General features: G+C 32.7%; 3 protein-coding genes across 5 annotated transcripts; 2 read left to right on the top strand and 1 right to left on the bottom strand.

The window, feature by feature from the left end:
• The first annotated feature begins 2,781 nt into the window (after positions 1–2,781).
• Positions 2,782–9,223, top strand: LOC123194825 (110 kDa U5 small nuclear ribonucleoprotein component CLO). The gene is made up of 11 exons (XM_044608258.1): positions 2,782–2,913; positions 3,626–4,374; positions 4,791–4,859; positions 4,970–6,163; positions 6,275–6,373; positions 6,480–6,638; positions 6,780–6,865; positions 6,944–7,142; positions 7,562–7,672; positions 7,931–8,137; positions 8,739–9,223. Exons 2-11 carry the CDS (start codon positions 3,640–3,642, stop codon positions 8,835–8,837), a joined length of 2,958 nt encoding a protein of 985 aa, XP_044464193.1. The 5' UTR covers positions 2,782–2,913; positions 3,626–3,639; the 3' UTR covers positions 8,838–9,223.
• An 807-nt stretch (positions 9,224–10,030) lies between these two features.
• On the top strand, positions 10,031–12,374 carry LOC123193833 (putative glycerol-3-phosphate transporter 5). Of its 2 annotated transcripts, XM_044606895.1 has the most exons (3): positions 10,032–10,510; positions 10,973–11,188; positions 11,644–12,374. In XM_044606895.1, the coding sequence occupies exons 1-3, from the start codon at positions 10,261–10,263 to the stop codon at positions 12,186–12,188; spliced, it is 1,011 nt and encodes a 336-aa protein (XP_044462830.1). In that variant the 5' UTR covers positions 10,032–10,260; the 3' UTR covers positions 12,189–12,374. The 2 variants fall into 2 exon arrangements, with proteins under 2 accessions (XP_044462829.1, XP_044462830.1); XM_044606894.1 differs by having other exon boundaries at positions 10,031–11,188.
• Positions 12,375–13,305: 931 nt separating this feature from the next.
• On the bottom strand, positions 13,306–16,651 carry LOC123194244 (probable protein phosphatase 2C 27). Of its 2 annotated transcripts, XM_044607396.1 has the most exons (5): positions 16,263–16,651; positions 15,184–15,387; positions 14,648–14,686; positions 14,445–14,608; positions 13,306–14,143 (listed from the first exon to the last, which is right to left on the bottom strand). In XM_044607396.1, exons 1-5 carry the CDS (start codon positions 16,440–16,442, stop codon positions 13,588–13,590), a joined length of 1,143 nt encoding a protein of 380 aa, XP_044463331.1. In that variant the 5' UTR covers positions 16,443–16,651; the 3' UTR covers positions 13,306–13,587. The 2 variants fall into 2 exon arrangements, with proteins under 2 accessions (XP_044463331.1, XP_044463330.1); XM_044607395.1 differs by having other exon boundaries at positions 14,445–14,686.
• Between the last annotated feature and the right edge of the window lie 2,086 nt (positions 16,652–18,737).

Genomic DNA, 18,737 nt, shown 5'->3' on the forward strand with positions numbered 1-18,737 from the left:
ATGTTAAGGGATGGAGATGATGATCGACGTTGGAAATAAATTATGAAGCACCATATAATATGTAACAAAATGGTTGATCTTCTGTTTAATTTCCTATGTTGATATGTAGCATGCGATGGTTTTTTTTTATGAACTACTTAAGTTATCATTCTCAAATGCAAGAGATACTCGTATATATGACTAGAATCTTTCACATGTTTTATTGGTAGATTTCTTTCTTGAATCTTGGATTAATTTTTTTTTTTTTATAACCAGAAACTTTATCCGTATTTGTTAAATAGATATATTTAAGACATAATAATCAGATTAATAATGATTATATTAAATAAATCAAAATTTTATTAGTATAATAGAAATTTGAACCCAAACTTTCCATTAATTTTGCTCACCCGTGAGATCAATCTTAGACTAGTTGTTGTTGGTACCCCACATGACAAATTGGTATTGATTGATTCCAATAATTTAATGAATGCATTAATTTGAAGAAATTCTCACCGGTTTTAATTGGAGCTTCAAGCCAAACTATATGCATAATTTAAATATTAATGATGATGTGTCATTGTATAATTAAATGATTTTAAATTAAATATAAAATAACATTTAATTAAATAATAATATATCATCGTTGATATTTAAATTAATACTTATTACACATAACATCTCTCTTAACAATAAATTGTATGCACAAATAATAAATATATATTTTTGTATAAATAATAACATATTATCATATAATTTAATAATTTTAAATTAAAAATTATATAATATCAAATTATATAATAATATATCAAAATTAAATTTTATATAAATAATAATATATCACCTTATTATTTTGTAAGTGGATTTCTTTCTCCAATCTTACACCAGTTGTTTTTGGTACCCCACTTGGCAAACTGGCATTGATTGATTCCAATAAATGAATGGATGTATTAATTTAAAGAAATTGTCATCATTGTAGCTTGGCCTACTCTGTAACCAACTCACATCCACGAAGTTTTCAAAATCTAAACATCTACCTACAATTTAATTTTTATTAGAATTTTTTATTAATAGTAAGGGTAAAACCATAACTTAATAAATAATATTAAAAAAATTAATCTCATTTTTACTCATTAGTTTTAAAAAATAATAATTTTTCCGAAAACCTAAATTTTAAAAAGTTATCATTTCCTCTTGTTAAGGTTAACTCAAAAATCAACCAATTTTCTGATGACGAAATCCACTCAATCACCTTCTTCGAAACTAACGGCCTTTTTCTGACTCTCTCTGTAACTCCCGACTACAGAAGGCCTGGCGGGTTTAACTTTTTTCAATCGAATCTCAACAAATCTCGTTCATCTTCGATGAATGCAAGTGGTTGACGAAATGAAATGAAATGTTGTCGGCTTTTAGCAGATCGAATCGATGATGACAGAGCTTGAAAGAAATGGTGACACTGATGAGTTTTGATCGCTGATAGAGATGATGAATAAAAGAGAAATGGTGACTTTCAAAACTTGGGTTTTGGTGGAAATGGTTATTTTTAAAAATTAATAGGTGAAAATGAGAAAAAATTTTATTTTTTTAATATTATTGATTAAATGATGATTTTACCCTTATCACTAACAAATAAGTCTAACGAAAATTAGATGATAGATGGGTGTTTAGGTTTTTGAATCTTCATGGGTGGGAGTTTATATATACAATAAACCTCGGGTGGGAATAAGTCTTTTGGCCTTGTAGCTTCAAGCCGCTAGATTAACAATAAAACCATATGCATAATTTGAATATTAATGATGATGCATTATTATGTAATTGAGTAATTTTGAATTAAATATAAAATAACACTTAATTAGATGATAACACATTATCATTGTATTTAAATTAATACTCACTGCATATAACATCTCTCTTAGCAATAAAACTATATACACAAACAATGAATACAAATATCTGTATAAATAATGACATATCACCTATAATTTAATGATTTTAAATTAAAAATTAAATAACATACAATCATATAATAATATGTCATTATTTATATACAAAAAATTTATTTATTATTTATATACATAGTATTACTCATCTCTTGATAATGTGATGAAGAAAAGGTTGCCAACTATTTTGAAAATTCTGTTAAAAATTTGAAATAAACAAATTTCACTTTTAAGGGTCGTTTGGTTACTGAATTTTAAAGATTATTTTAGTAATTTATCTTTTATTACTTATATTACTTTGTTTAATTTGTCAATAATAAAATATTATAATAATTTTCTATTACCAATGATGACGTGATAAGTATTATAAGTGATAATCTAATTATTACTTTTACCTTAGGTATTAAAAAATTACTAAGATAATCTTGATTTTATTATAATTATATTATTATTTATTAAAATTTTAAAACAAAAATAAATTTATTTTTAATTAATATAACAAATAATATAAACATATTTAAAAATAATTATATTTAAGGGTATTTAAGTAAAATAATTTATTAGTATTCTTTTATTATATTTACCTAAACATAATAATTATTTGTATTATATATTTTTATCAAATTTTATTAAATGTAATACTCATTTATATCTAATAATTTTTTAAATAATTTATCTTAAAAATAATTTTTATATTTTAATAATAAAATATAATCAAAACCAAAAGTTTTCATCAGGAAAAATGGAAAAGGTGCCGAGCAGGAGGTAACCTTTATTTGCATTTAATTTGGCTTGAATTTACTGCTACCTACTATAGGTTGCAAGACTTGGATTGGGCCCAATCGGATTCCACTGAAATCCGGATAGGCCCAATTAAAAGGCGTAAGTAAAACCCAGAACCAGAACCCTCTCTAACAATCTCTCGCTCTCTCGTTCCCTCGCAGAACCCTTGGCACTCGTTCCTTCTGCTACTGCGTTTAGTTCGAGTTTGAAGGTATCTCATCAGCTCAAGCTTCGTTTTTTGTTTATCTGTGCTCCGTGTCAACTCGAGAGAAAGATTAAATTCGTTTTCTATTTACATTTTTTTATTTGAATTTTTTTAGTTATTGTTGAGTGTTTTATTATAATGAGTGATGAATGATTGATGTTTCCAGCATGAAGATGGTTAGATAATTGCTTAGATATTTGGTGATTTGGAGTCAGATGCTAGAATTTCTAAATAAGGTGCCCTATGTCAGAGGCATGGGCTTCACAACTAGATAAATTTTGGTTTTTGTGCGTGTTTATGTTTCGTTGCTTACAAATTCTGGGACAACACAGGGAGAAGCAAGGGAAATTTTTTAGTATGATTTTGTTTGAAAGTATTGGAGTATCCTTCTAAAGTTGTCAGTTAGCTGAAACTAATACGTTTTCTTAGGTTATTTTGGTTTGAGAAAATTAAAATTTTGATTAAAGATTTCAGATACTTTGTCATGCACATTCAATTAATTCCTGTTATTCAAATTTGAAAGGTTTAAAAATTGTCATTTGCTAGACTTTCCTGCCTTTTTCCTGGAGGTAGATGAAAAATGGTTCAGTTTTGTGGATACTAATGTGGCAGGGTGTGGACAAGGAACCAATTTCTTATGTTGTTTTGTTTTACCATTATTACGTGCTCTTTTGTAGTGGCCATGTTAAACCAACTAGTTGCTTATGCATTATTACAGATTTGAAAAAAAATATGGATGATAGTTTATATGATGAGTTTGGAAACTACATTGGACCTGAAATAGAGTCCGACCAAGAGAGTGATGCAGAGGAAGAAGATGAAGACCTTCCAGACAAGGCTGCTGAAGATGAGCCTATGTCAGATGGTGAGGGTGCAGCAAATGGGTGGATTACTGCTGCTAATGATGTTGATATGGATAACCAGATTGTCCTTGCTGAGGATAAGAAATACTACCCAACTGCAGAAGAGGTTTACGGTGAAGATGTTGAGACTTTGGTCATGGATGAGGATGAGCAGCCCCTTGAACAACCCATCATCAAACCTGTTAGAAATATCAAGTTTGAGGTTGGGGTGAAAGATTCTTCAACTTATGTATCAACCCAGTTTCTTATTGGTCTCATGTCAAACCCTGCTTTGGTACGGAATGTTGCACTTGTGGGGCACTTGCATCATGGGAAGACAGTTTTTATGGATATGTTGATTGAACAAACACACCATATGTCTACATTTGATCCAAATAGTGAGAAGCACATGAGATACACGGATACGAGGATTGATGAGCAAGAAAGAAGAATATCAATCAAGGCAGTTCCAATGTCACTTGTTTTAGAGGATAGCAATTCAAAATCATACCTTTGTAACATCATGGACACCCCTGGTCATGCCAATTTCTCTGATGAAATGACTGCTGCTCTCAGGCTTGCAGATGGTGCTGTTTTAATTGTTGATGCTGCTGATGGGGTTCTGGTAAGATACCTATTCTGTTGCAACTTGTAATCATTCATCTATCAAAAAAATCCTATTATTTACACATACCTGTTGGTTCTTAGGCAGAATTATATTTGTTTTCATGAGCCACCATAGCCAGATCTAAGCATGAAAATTGAAAATACTAAGGTGATAAGTATCTGTTTTTGGGCATCAATGCTGGATTGAACTCGGGGTATGGTTTTTCTCTTTTAAACCTATTGCTGTCACAAAGAAAATAATCTCTTTTAAATTCCATGGGCGCTTGGTGACTTATTCTTTGGGCCTTGCCATGTTGGAATTGTGTTGTTTAACAAGATCTATACATACTGTTGATGTCTTTCTCAATGAATTTGTTGGAGCATCATAGTCATGAGTTGCTTGGTGTTATAATTCTGATCTTTTTTCGTGTGCAGGTGAACACAGAGAGGGCTATACGCCATGCAATCCAAGAGCGCCTGCCCATTGTTGTTGTCATCAATAAGGTAAATTTGCATCAGCTGTGCTCAATTCTAATTTCAAATTTCATTATTAACTAGTGCTTAATGCCTTAGCATACCTACCATTTTATTTATGTATTCTTCCTCCTTTAAAGGTTGACAGGTTGATAACAGAATTGAAGCTGCCTCCCAAGGATGCTTACCATAAATTGAGGCATACAATTGAAGTCATTAATAACCACATTTCTGCTGCTTCAACCACTGCAGGAAATGTTCAAGTTATAGATCCAGCTGCTGGAAATGTTTGTTTTGCAAGTGCCAGTGCAGGATGGTCCTTCACCTTGCAGTCATTTGCAAAATTATATGTCAAACTCCATGGGGTCCCATTTGATGCTGATAAGTTCGCAGCTCGTCTTTGGGGGGACTTGTACTATCATCCAGACACTAGGAATTTTAAGAAGAAACCCCCTGTGAATGGAGGAGAAAGATCGTTTGTCCAATTTGTTCTTGAACCCCTCTACAAAATATATAGCCAAGTGATTGGAGAACACAAGAAGAGTGTGGAAGCAACTCTTGCAGAACTTGGTGTAACTCTTAGCAATGCAGCTTACAAATTGAATGTTAGGCCTCTGCTCAGACTGGCTTGTAGCTCTGTTTTTGGTGCAGCATCAGGCTTTACTGATATGCTGGTTAAGCATATACCTTCTGCCCAAGATGCTGCAGCAAGGAAGGTAGACCATATATATACAGGACCCAAAAACTCCATGATTCACAAGGCCATGGTAGATTGTGATGCTTCAGGCCCCCTTATGGTCAATGTGACCAAGCTGTATCCCAAGTCTGATTGCAGTGTCTTTGATGCTTTTGGAAGGGTCTACAGTGGTACAATTCAGACAGGGCAGACTGTACGTGTGCTGGGAGAAGGCTATTCCCCAGATGATGAGGAGGACATGACTGTAAAAGAAGTAACAAAATTATGGATTTATCAAGCTCGAGATAGGATACCCATAAGCAGTGCACCTCCAGGATCTTGGGTTCTTATTGAAGGTGTTGATGCATCAATTATGAAAACTGCCACTCTATGTAATATGGATTATGATGAAGATGTGTACATTTTCCGGCCACTACAATTCAATACCCTTCCTGTAGTAAAAACAGCTACAGAACCCCTAAATCCTAGTGAATTGCCTAAAATGGTGGAAGGTCTTAGGAAAATTAGCAAAAGCTATCCTCTAGCCATAACTAAAGTTGAGGAGTCTGGGGAGCATACTATTTTAGGTACGGGAGAGTTGTACTTGGACTCAATAATGAAAGATCTAAGAGAGCTTTATTCTGAAGTTGAAGTCAAGGTACTTATTCTCTTATACCACTTTTCTCTTGGAATAATTTAATGATCCTCCTCTTCTTCATCTCTATTGAACACTTTTGTCTTAATTGGCATACTTTGCTTAAATTTTTAGGTGGCAGATCCAGTTGTCTCATTCTGTGAAACAGTAGTAGAGTCTTCTTCAATGAAATGTTTTGCTGAAACACCCAACAAGAAAAATAAAATCACCATGGTAGGGCAGCTACTTAATTTCCTTTCTTTTCTGGTCTGGGTGATTTTGGGATTCACAATTAATATAGCTAATTGAATAAAGTTTTCTAAATGTCTACATTTGGCAGATTGCAGAGCCACTGGAGAGAGGTCTTGCAGAGGACATTGAGAATGGTGTTGTAAGTGTTGATTGGAGTCGGAAGACTCTTGGTGATTTCTTCAAAACAAAATATGACTGGGATTTGCTGGCAGCTCGATCCATATGGGCATTTGGCCCTGATAAGCAGGTAAGTTAGATGCTTTGTTTTTAGGGGTCGCAGGAGGTATATTATGCTATATTCTCCAAATTAACCTTGGAATGTCATCTTGGTTTGTTTATTGTCTTCTGGGCCTAACTTGATGCTGTAAACTATTCTTTTTATCTACAGGGACCTAATATTTTATTAGATGATACTCTTCCAACAGAAGTTGACAAGAATTTGCTGGGTGCCGTCAAGGATTCCATTGTTCAAGGGTAAATTATCTTCTTTTATTTCTTTTTTGTGGCTCCATATTATTTCTTACCACAAATAGTTTTATGAATTTTGGACAGATTTCAGTGGGGTGCTCGAGAAGGACCCCTCTGTGATGAGCCCATCAGAAATGTCAAGTTTAAAATAGTTGATGCAAGGATTGCACCTGAACCTCTGCATCGAGGATCTGGGCAGATTATTCCCACAGCTCGTCGTGTGGCCTATTCAGCTTTCCTTATGGCTACCCCACGACTGATGGAACCAGTGTATTATGTGGAGGTAAATTATTGCTTATTATGTTAAATGAATTGCATTTTGAAGAAAGGTTATATGCAGTTGGCTGCTTTTTTCAACTTAAATGAACTTGAATACCATGATCATGAAAATAAATGGTCATCTTATCTGTCATTCTCTATTATGTCCTTTTAATATCTTATGGTATACATTCATCCGAAAAAGACATCTTCTAGTATACATGCAGTTCTTTTTTGCTGCAGTAGAGTTTCTCAAGATTGTCAAATAAACATAAAAGTTTTCCTTTGAAATCTAAAGAGTATATTTCTTCATTTTTTCTCCCTGGATCTTGAATTTTCTATGGTATTAATAAAAAATACCATTTCATTGAGATTGAATTATTTTACCAAAGGCTTTTGACTTATATGTTCTGGTTATCTATTTTGGTCACTGCTGTATTTCAGATACAAACTCCAATTGATTGTGTCTCTGCAATCTACACGGTGTTATCTCGCAGGCGTGGGCATGTTACAGCTGATGTTCCTCAACCAGGGACCCCAGCTTATATTGTTAAGGTATGGAAAGTTTTGCTTGCCGCAGTCCCATTAAAAATTTGCTTCTATGAGACTATGATCTATTTTATTTGAGTTCAGAGAAGGACTAGACTATTTGCAATTATTATCTTAAAACAATGCCTTGTGGTATATTTTATGTGCATGCCACTGATTCTTCCACTTGTGGAGGATCTGTGAAACCAGGGGTGTCAAGTTTCAGTGTAATTCATTTGCTTGTTTTAGTTGTTGCATTCATATTTTCTGGCCATTGGTTTGCAGGCATTTTTACCTGTGATTGAATCATTTGGCTTTGAGACGGATTTGAGGTACCATACTCAAGGGCAAGCATTTTGCCTCTCAGTCTTTGATCACTGGGCTATAGTTCCTGGAGATCCCCTCGACAAGAGCATAGTTTTGCGGCCACTTGAACCTGCCCCAATCCAGCACCTTGCTCGTGAATTTATGGTCAAGACAAGGCGTAGAAAGGTACGACTTCAATCTATCCCTCATGCTTCACTCTCTCTCTCTGTGTCCTTTAGTTTTAAACTTGTGGGGTCAAACAACCCTTTTGTCAGAAAATGCATGAGAAGTGTCTTGTCTAAAATAAATTTACATGATTTGAGAAACACAATAATCTTTCTAAAACACCTGACACGCATTCTTGTATGATCAATATTTTTGTAATGCTACTTACTATGGTTGTCATATATACTGATAACTTTGCTGTGTTGAGCTTTATGATCTACCATTGGATTCTGCAAATGGAACAAGTAACTTTTAGGATTGGGACACTTGACCTCATTCTATAGGTTAGGTTTTATTATAAAAATGGTAGTTAGGTTTCAAATGGAGGGGGAATTATTAGGGTTTTTGGTATTGTGTTGGCTGATCGTAGGAGGTTTCCAGTGCCACGGACAGCCGGAAAATAAGTCTCAGATTCTTCAAATTATTCGGTTTATCTTTCCAACCTTCTGATTAATGAAATAGTTTTTGTTTTATTATGTATTTTGTTTTATTTTCTATTTTTGTAGACTAAATTGTGGGAAGTCTATCAGTGACAATTTAGGTTATGTCCTTGTTTTTGCAGGGTATGAGTGAAGACGTGAGCATCAACAAGTTCTTTGATGAAGCCATGGTGGTAGAGCTTGCTCAACAGGCAGCTGATCTTCACCAGCAAATGATATGATGGAAGGAAGCAAGTTGATATGTTTGTCTTCAGAGGTTATTCTATCCTCCATTTCTTCTGCCAAATCCATCAGAATTTGAAGGTCATAACAATGGAGAAATGTTTATTGTGAAGCTATTATTGAACTAAACACTACTCACCAACACTTTCCCCTAGGAATCTCCAGTTTCTGCAAGTCCAAGGAAATTTTGATTATGATTCTTTAGAGTTGTTTTATGGATCTATTGTTGTATTTGATTCCTTGCTTTTCATAGCTAATTTATTCTGTAGGTGTCCCTTAATAGCCGGTGGTGAAGCCTTTTGAAAGGATGGTAGTACATTATTGAGCCACAATGTCACTGGTTCTTCATTTTGTATCAATGAGAAGTTTTTAAATTTATATTTAAGCACTGAAATTATTTCTATAAATGAACAATAAATATAGATTTTATTTATAATTGTAATTGATGTTCATTGTTGGATCACTCATTCATATAGGTAAAAATTGTAATTTAATTTGACTAGTTTTCATCTGAAACTTAAATTTGGTTAATAGAAAAATAACCTTAATATATTATTAAAAAAATTACTATATTATTTTTATAAGAAAGAAATTAATTATTATATTATTTTTGAATTATTTTATTTCTTAAAACTATAATATCACTTTAAATTAATAAAAAATTTAAATAATATTTTACACATCAAAATTTTCATCAACACTCTTCTTTCATTTCATTTTCATTCTTTTCTTTGTTATATATGGTTTTAGGGTTTGAGTTTAAGTTAATGTGGTTTTGTCGGATTCTGACGAGTAGCGGTTGTGGCATCTAAGATTTTAAAACTTAAATTTCAAAACTAAATTATACTTTTTTAAACATGTAAAAGAATTGAACTATTAATATTTAAAAATTCTGATAGAGTTTGGATTTAAGTAGATAATAGTTTTGATAACTCTGTATTTGAATAAGTATCGAATGTGATAATTATAATCTTAAATTTGAATCGTAAAGATTGAATTATAAATTTTTAAATTTTTAAAAGGTCAATTTATATATATATAATCTTAAGATAAGATTGGAAAATAAATTTTTTTAAATTTTTTTCAAAATTTTGAATAATAAAATTATTAATTTTCTTTTATATATGTTTAAGACAGAAAAATATAATTTACGCCAAACCCTGCGTGGAAAATTGTAAATAATTTTTTTAATATCCCAGAAAATAAAATAGTTGAACCTTCCTCCGTTGACACAGATACATGAGTCTCATTCAACAATTCAATTTCCACAATTGATCTAATTATAAAGCTAAATCCACCACCCACCTCTGTTTTAGATTCTGACATGACCAAACCCACATCAAAATCAAATTTTGTTTCAGATTACACATTCTTTCTTGTCTTAAAACTCACCATCTTCGCCAACTGAACGTTAGATCGAAGATGGTTCAGCCCCAAGAACCAGTGAAACTATCACCGGGTTTCAGTCTTTTCCCTTCTTTAAAACCCCAAAACAAAACCCTTTTCTTTCACCAAATTACAGCTCTTGTCATCACGTTTTTGGCTTATGCTTCATTTCATGCATCCCGTAAACCCCCTAGCATTGTCAAGAGCGTTATTGGCCCCACTATGCAATCCGATTCTGACTCTGGATGGGCCCCTTTTAATGGCCCTCGTGGTACTCATAGGCTTGGTGAGCTTGACTTAGCATTTCTTACTTCTTATTCTTTTGGCATGTATTTTGCTGGACATATTGGTGATAGGATCGATTTGAGATTGTTTCTTGTTTTTGGAATGATGGGAAGTGGTTTGTTTACTATTCTTTTTGGTTTAGGTTATTGGTTTAGTGTTCACTTGTTCATTTATTTTGTGGTTGTGCAAATATTGTGTGGATTGTTTCAGTCAATTGGGTGGCCTTGTGTGGTGGCAGTAGTGGGGAATTGGTTTGGGAAAGAGAAGAGAGGATTGATCATGGGAGTCTGGAATTCTCATACATCTATTGGTAACATTATTGGCTCTGTCTTAGCATCTGGAGCTTTGGAGTTCGGTTGGGGTTGGTCATTTGTGATGCCTGGAATTTTGATCATTTTTGTTGGGATACTTGTGTTTTTGTTTCTTGTTGTGAGGCCTGAAGATTTGGGGTTTGAGACTACAGGAGAGGAGTTTGAGATGCATGTGGAGAATGAGGAAAAATTGGAGAATGAGGAAGTGGGACTTCTTGGAGCGGAGGGTTCCGTTTCTTTGCAAGCAATTGGGTTCTTGGAGGCATGGAGGTTGCCAGGTGTGGCACCATTCGCGTTCTGTCTTTTCTTTTCGAAGCTTGTGGCTTACACTTTCTTGTATTGGTTGCCATTCTACATAAGGCACACAGGTAATTGTTTTCTACAGAAATGTGCATTTAAACTTGTGAGATTGAATTTGATTGTTGCATGATGATAGCTCGAGTGAATTGCATCATCGTACTTTTCTGAAGTAGTGTAAAAATACCTTATCTCTTGTGATGACCTAGTAGAAAATTACTCACATAGACACAAATGAGAGTACAGATCTCACATTTAAGATCTTGTAAACCTTTAGCTGCAGTAATACTGAAGCTCTTATTAGTTGTTCATCATAGATGAAGCATATGTTAGATTAAAATTCTTTAAATACTGGAGCACCTTTATTTCTTTGGAATTTGTTGAAAAGGTCTCTCCTGAGTGAAAATGGTTGTAGCAATGCTTAGGCTTTCTTTTGAACGCTCCATAATAGTTGATCTATTTGTTGCATAAAATTCTTTGGTATACCAAAGAACATTTCATTAATGAACTTGTGATGGAATGACAGCTGTTGCTGGTGTACATTTGTCACACAAAACTGCCGGGATACTTTCTACTGTATTTGATGTTGGAGGAGTTTTTGGTGGGATTTTGGCAGGATTCATTTCTGATATGATTGAAGCTCGTGCAGTTACTTCAGTTGCATTCTTGATACTATCAATTCCAGCCCTAATACTATACCGGGCTTATGGAGGTTTATCTATGATCAGCAACATTGCATTAATGTTCATTTCTGGGTTGCTAGTGAATGGCCCTTATTCTCTGATTACAACAGCTGTTGCTGCTGATCTTGGTACACAGGATTTAATTAAGGGCAACTCCCGTGCATTAGCTACTGTGACTGCCATTATAGATGGTACTGGTTCTGTTGGGGCAGCTCTTGGCCCTCTTTTGGCTGGGTATATTTCAACCCGGGGTTGGAATAGTGTCTTCTTAATGCTTATAATTGCTATTTTCTTTGCTATGGTGTTCTTGATTCGCGTTGCTAAGACAGAGATTAGAGGAAAGCTAGGTGAGGGGAAATGGCTTTGGAACGGCATAACTACTCATTGATGGACAAAGCTTGAAGTTTTCTTTTCCTTTTGTATATTTTTTGTACCACCTTAGAAAATGGATGTGGCGAGGCCATTATACATGTATGTCTAGTCTTTGTATCACATTCTTTATACAATATTCTATATGTTTATGAATTTACAGGAATTATATTTGGGTAAATAAATGATGTGTTATGTGATTGAATGATTTTAAATTAAAGATAAAATTTACAGGAATTATATATTTTTGAGTACATAATTGGGTAAACAAATGATGTGTTATGTGATTGAGTAATTTTGAATTGAACACTTAATTATATGAATATACATAATTTATGTACCTGATGTGTCTAAAAAATTGTATACACATAACATTATTCATATTTGATACCGTTATTTTTTTTACTCTAGTGGATTAGAGGTGCAAATAGTGTTTTACTCGAATTTGAATCAAATACATACATACATACATATGTACATATGGAGCTTAAACTTGTCGAGATGGTAAGAACTTGGATTGAACTCAGGACGGAAACAATTAACCCTTATTTTTTACATTTAAACTTCATAATTTATATATTTATCAATTATCTTTTTATATTTAAAATTAAAAAAAAAAATTTAAAACTGTAAAAACAAGATTTGAAACTTTTAGAGATTTATTAACATTTTACTTAAATCAAATCATGAGTAAACAAGCCCATCAAACTAACAAACATCAAACTTGAGCTCTTCCTGAGAGTCGAACTCCAGTGGCTCAAATGGCTCGTTTGCCGCCCTAGAGTGGATAGACTATTATTTTACACAAACTCTAGGAAAATTAAAAGTAATAACATATTATATGATTCCTTTGCCAGAAGTTGCAATGACACGGATGTGGCAATGGCAGAGCAACTCAAATGCTCAACTCTGAAACTTGCTTTTCTTTTATGTTAGAACAATCAAAGAGCTTAAAATATAAATGTACAAATTAATTTCTATACATGGAAATAGTGATACTACAATATGCTTATCATTCTTATAATTCACAATTTTGGCTTTTGTCTAAAGCTCTTTCTACTTCCTTCTGTTTATAAGATTTGAAAGAAAGAAGATTATTTCTACTTCCCCAATGAATTTATACTTAACAAACAAACTCTCAAGGAAGGGAACAGCTTGGTATATTATTATGAACAATAAAACTACATGCACAAATAATTTGCATAAATTTATATACAAACGATGACAAGTCACTATGTAATTAAGTATTGTTTTATTTTTAATTCAAAATCTCCAATCACTTAATGATATGCCGTCATTTGTGTACAAGTTTATGTTTATTGTTTGTACGTATAATATTAGTCTATTATTCACTAGTCCTCTCTCCTTTGGCTACCCTTACCAAATAGCCAAATTGCAAGCTCTAAACTTCTATCCTTCTAAAAGGCATCTGATATTTTTTGAAGCCCCTCAGCTGAAATGCTTCTATGAACTTTTGCCTTCTGTACAACCACATTAGGAGGTCGCTCCAAGTGAAAACTCACCATGACCACGGTAAGATTGTCTGTTGATTCTCGTTTCATTGCTTCCACTACTATTTCCTTGCAGCATAAATTCAAGTCATTATGCTCTAGGAGCCTTCTCCTGGAAAAATCTACTGCATTTTGACTAGAAAACACATCCCATATTCCATCACTAGCAATGATAAGAAATTCATCTTCCTTGGTCAGTGTTACTAATTTTAGTTCTGGTTCCGCGCTTAATGGTCCACCCCTTCCACCAATTTTCTTCATTCCATCAAGGTGCCAATCACCTAAGGCACGTGTCACGCCTAGCTCACCATTCAAGTAACCATAAGCAATGTATCCATCCAAGGACTCAATACGCATCCTTTCTTTTTGGCAGCAAGGTCTGTGATCTCTAGACAGTTCTACAGCTGTTCCACGTTGAGACAGAACTGCCCGGCAGTCTCCTGCATTTGCCACAAGCAAAGACCTGCCAGAGGACAATCATATTTTATTCACACTAATTATTTACTATGAATGTGACTAGAAAACATGAATTGAATATGTCTGCATTAATATCAGAATGGTCATAGAGCCTGAAAGACAGTATACTGGGTCTTTAAATAGATTCAGTTTTCAAAATCCATTTAACCAATGTGTCTACACCAAGTTGCATAGTGCCACGTACATTTTAGTTGTCCGTTCCAAACAGAACAAAGTTTTCTCTGACACCCCAAAAGAAGATTTGAGCGTTTGAAACTTTAGAAGGAAACTTGGGAGAAGATGCTTACCTGCCAAATATCATAGCAGCAAGTGCAGTGGTGCCAGAAGACTCAAGAGAGCAGGACTTCAAAAATGCAGCATCAGTCTCTATGAATGACCTTGTGACCACTTTCTCAAGTTCTAGAGGGAAATTGGCATCTTCAACAATGACTTTTGGCAAATGGTCACGGACGAAATTTGCTGCAATGACTTTTGGCAAATGGTCACGGACAAAATTTGCTGCACGCTTTCCTCCATGTCCATCAAATACCTGTTTCCCAAAGCAATTTGATTAAGGAGAATCTATCTTTGGCAGAATAAATATCCATATATATAGATTGGCTTTTCCTCCTTTTAGTACAAAATTCAATGCTTTTTCAAGAGAATTTGTTTCTGAATGCAAAAACCAACTTTAGAGCTTATCCCCTAGCATCAGAACAAAAATCTTTTAAATAAGAAAAAAGGGAACTAAGATTCTGCAAATCATGGAATTAGAGATCTAGAGCATTATTTTCCTTCTCTTTTACCTTATAATACTTGTAGCTTCAAAGTTAGTGATCCTTTCTGTATAGAAATCTGGTTAGTGTTGGAGTTATTAACCAAATTAGTGCCGAATAAAAAACTAATTTACAACCATTCTGCTTTACTTATCCTCCTCTAGATATAATAGAAACTAACAACGAAGACAAATTGTTGTGAAGTACTGACACAAAGGAATTATTATCAGCCAGTACAGCAAACAAGCAGCATAATTGGATAAGAATTTACCCCATAGAATGAAACAGCTTTTTCTCCACTGAGCAATTTAAAACCAAACTTCTCAGCCAAGTTACTTATGCATATGTGAGTGTCCTCCATATCAAGACGATGACCAATGTGAGACGACTCTCCTGACCGCAACATAGGGACAAAGTTTGTAAACTGGTTCTGTTTTCTTTCCATTGTAACTGTATCCTCACAGATGCTTTCCAGCTGAATGAACCACAAAATATAAAACACAAGAATCAGAACAATAACAAAATTCGAAGAATTTAGCACAACTTCAGAAAGTGATGAAGATTGAGGAAGGTTACCAATTGTTAACTAAGCAAAAGAATACCTCGACTGAAGTACTAATATATTTTAGTGGTTACCCACAATTTCTAAGATGTTGGAATTTAAACCTGAACGGAGGACAAAACTAAATGACAATTTCAGATTCTACCTATGTTAACAGCTAGATTTTAGTCATCCTCACCGTCAGGCTTACTTTTAGTTAGAAACCACAATTTCTAACATGTTGCATTAGAATTTCTTGAAGTTAACGCTTATGATTATGAATTACTAAGTCTTCTCCTTTGATACTATATCTCAAAGAACATATTGATGTTATCATGGAGCAACTGCATCTGAAGGGCATTTGATTCAGAAATGCTAAGCAACCATAATCCATGTCAAATAAAAATTCAATTCCTGCTTCCAAGCTACACATAAAAATCAGATATGGAAGCTGAGGCAAGAAAAGGATTCTGGAAACAGCCCATAGATCCTGAGCAGTTTTATTAAGGCACTGATCCTTTGTGAGAAAATTCGAACCATATCATGTTATAATTCAGTTCTATCAGTCACTCTTTTAATTGCTGAAAACCTTTTAGATACATTCCCAAAGGGCATGCTGAAATTAAGAAAAGTTGCAGATGAAGTACAGAATGAAGCAGATAAAAAGCTACTGCTAATCAAACAACATCAAAGATCATAGATTCACACCATCAAGAAAGGAAAAAAATCCAGTCTTTAGGCAAATTAGCTCATCAAAAAGAGAAAACAAAGAAAAAAAATGAAATTCAGATGAAATAAAGAAGACTTACAGGAGATGAATTAACAGAAGAGTTGTTCTCCAAATTTTCCATCTGGGTATCTAACAGCCCCCAATGTAAAGGCCAAGAAGTGGTCTTATTGCTGCTGGTGATGGGGGTATTGTTACTGTTACTGGTACTGTTACTGTTGTCCAATTCTTCCTCAACTTGGTCTGCATCCTGAAGACACATGATGATAATGAGGTAGCAGTTGCTTGTTGATGATGTTGTAAAGTAGCAAATTGGTTTTCGTATGAAAGGAGGAAGGGCAAGTTGCAGGTATCCAAAGCGACACAAGTTGGAATAGAAAGAGATAGAGAAAGCTTAAAAAAAAAATTGATGGTGGAGTTGTGAATTGAAGAGAAGATTCCTGAGATAAACCGACGAGTAGTTGAGATTGAAAGGCAGGATTTTAATAATAATATCCATTAAAGTCCAGATTTTTCCATTGAAAAACGTGGCTCAAAATGAAATACCACTTTCTTTTTTAATATGCCCACATGAAAATATTGAAATTTTTTTATTTAAATCCTATCTTATATTAAAAAATTAATTTTTTTTAGATAAACTATAAAAAATATCATAAATTCTTTTTAATATTTTAAACTTTCTCAAATACATATTTATCATATTATCATTAAAAAAATTATTAATACCAATTTTGATATATCTTAAAATATATTTTATTTTTCATTTACATCGTCTGACATATATCCGTAAGATACTGAAAACTATAAATCAAACGAATAACTCTTAGATGTTTCTATTGAATAAATTGAAATTTTAAATTTTTTTATAAAATAAATCAGACATTCAATATTTCTTATTAAAAGTTATAAATAAGCACAATTAAGATTTTTTTTGTTTTGTTTTAAAGACAAAATGATTGGTATGGTATTTTCAATAAAAATAGTAAAAATTTAGTCATTTTAACGAAAAATTTTAAAATTTTGGTTCTTTTAAGAAAATTTGAAAATTCAATTCCTTAAAAACAATACGATGTTTTATAAAATAATTGTGATAGTTTGAGACATCGAGATATTGTTATCCCTGTTTTTATCGAATTCTTTTTTAATATTTTGGGTCTTCCTCTTACACTTTTTGGGAACCTTTTTTTAATTTTCTATTTTCCAATTATATCTTATCATATGGAATTTATTGATGGTTAGTCAGTGGTTGACAAAGAAAATGTTAATATTATAATTGTGCATGACATGAAATTTCAACCTACAAATAAATGTCATGGCATGTTTGAACAAAGGGAAAATTGCCATAGAATTTTACACACTCCTGTCTTCTTTGGTCTCGATGACACTTTCCTACCTTCAAATTTAAAAAATGACACTTTCCCACCTTTCAGAAAATTTCGTTCATTAGTTTTAATGGTTATGATTTTTCACCCGATCGTAAAATATACAAATATTAAAAGATTAATATCACTTACATTATTAAATTACAAATAATTTGATCTTAATTTACTAACTTAAGTATTTATCACTTATAATCGTATTTTGATTAAAAAAAATAAAATCCTAAAAACTAATTTTAAAATTAAAACTATCTTCGATAATGAATGTCATTGGTTAAAATTAGAATCTCATAAAAAAAATACGATTTAATTGGAATCACATTAAAATGATGCAATTCAACCACAATTTTATATGAATGGTGTGATTCAGTTGAAAACGTGATGTTAAACGTCACTGAGGACATTTACCATCAACGACTTTTTTAATATTTTAAATTTATTTTGTATAATTACTAATCCTAAAATAAATATAAACTAGAGGTAAAATATATTTGGTAATTTAGGGATAAAGTTTTATTTAACTCTGGTGAACATTGAAAATAATAAAAAATATTTTAATCTTTGTAGTATATTTATCTTAAAAATTAACAAATTTTACTAAAAATAATATCTTTTTTAAAATCTAAGGATATGGGAAAGGACCATTGGGACCAAAAATGGTTGGGAAGTAATGGTTGTCCTATTTTATAGTTTGATTACCCCAATATAAAATCATAATTACATTGGGATGGGAAGCAAGAAGAAGAAGGAAAAAAACAAAATTGAAGTCTTTTTAATAATAATTAATACAATTAAATAAATTTTATATAATAAGTGGGTATTTTCTTAATGTTGGTATGATGTTTACAATTATTGAATTAATAATATAAAACAAAGAACACCAATAAGGTTTATTCCATTCAATATTCCAAGAATGGGGCATCTGCAATTCAATCAATCAAGTTCAAGTGGGGATCATGCAGGATTTTGAAAGGGACAAAAGCCAAAACCCTATTGCTCACCAAGGTTTGCTGAAAAGAAAATTTTTTCAGTTTAAGTTTCAAAAAATTATATCTATTTTCGTTAGTAAATTTTATTAATTGGACGAGTAAAAATGTTATTTTATATAGATTTTTTTATTTTATATCTTTTACTCAAAATTATGTTTGTACTTTTATGAAAAAGTTATGGGTGTATTG

Source organism: Mangifera indica, chromosome 13, assembly GCF_011075055.1.
Source record: "Mangifera indica cultivar Alphonso chromosome 13, CATAS_Mindica_2.1, whole genome shotgun sequence".
Taxonomy (NCBI): Eukaryota; Viridiplantae; Streptophyta; class Magnoliopsida; order Sapindales; family Anacardiaceae; genus Mangifera; species Mangifera indica.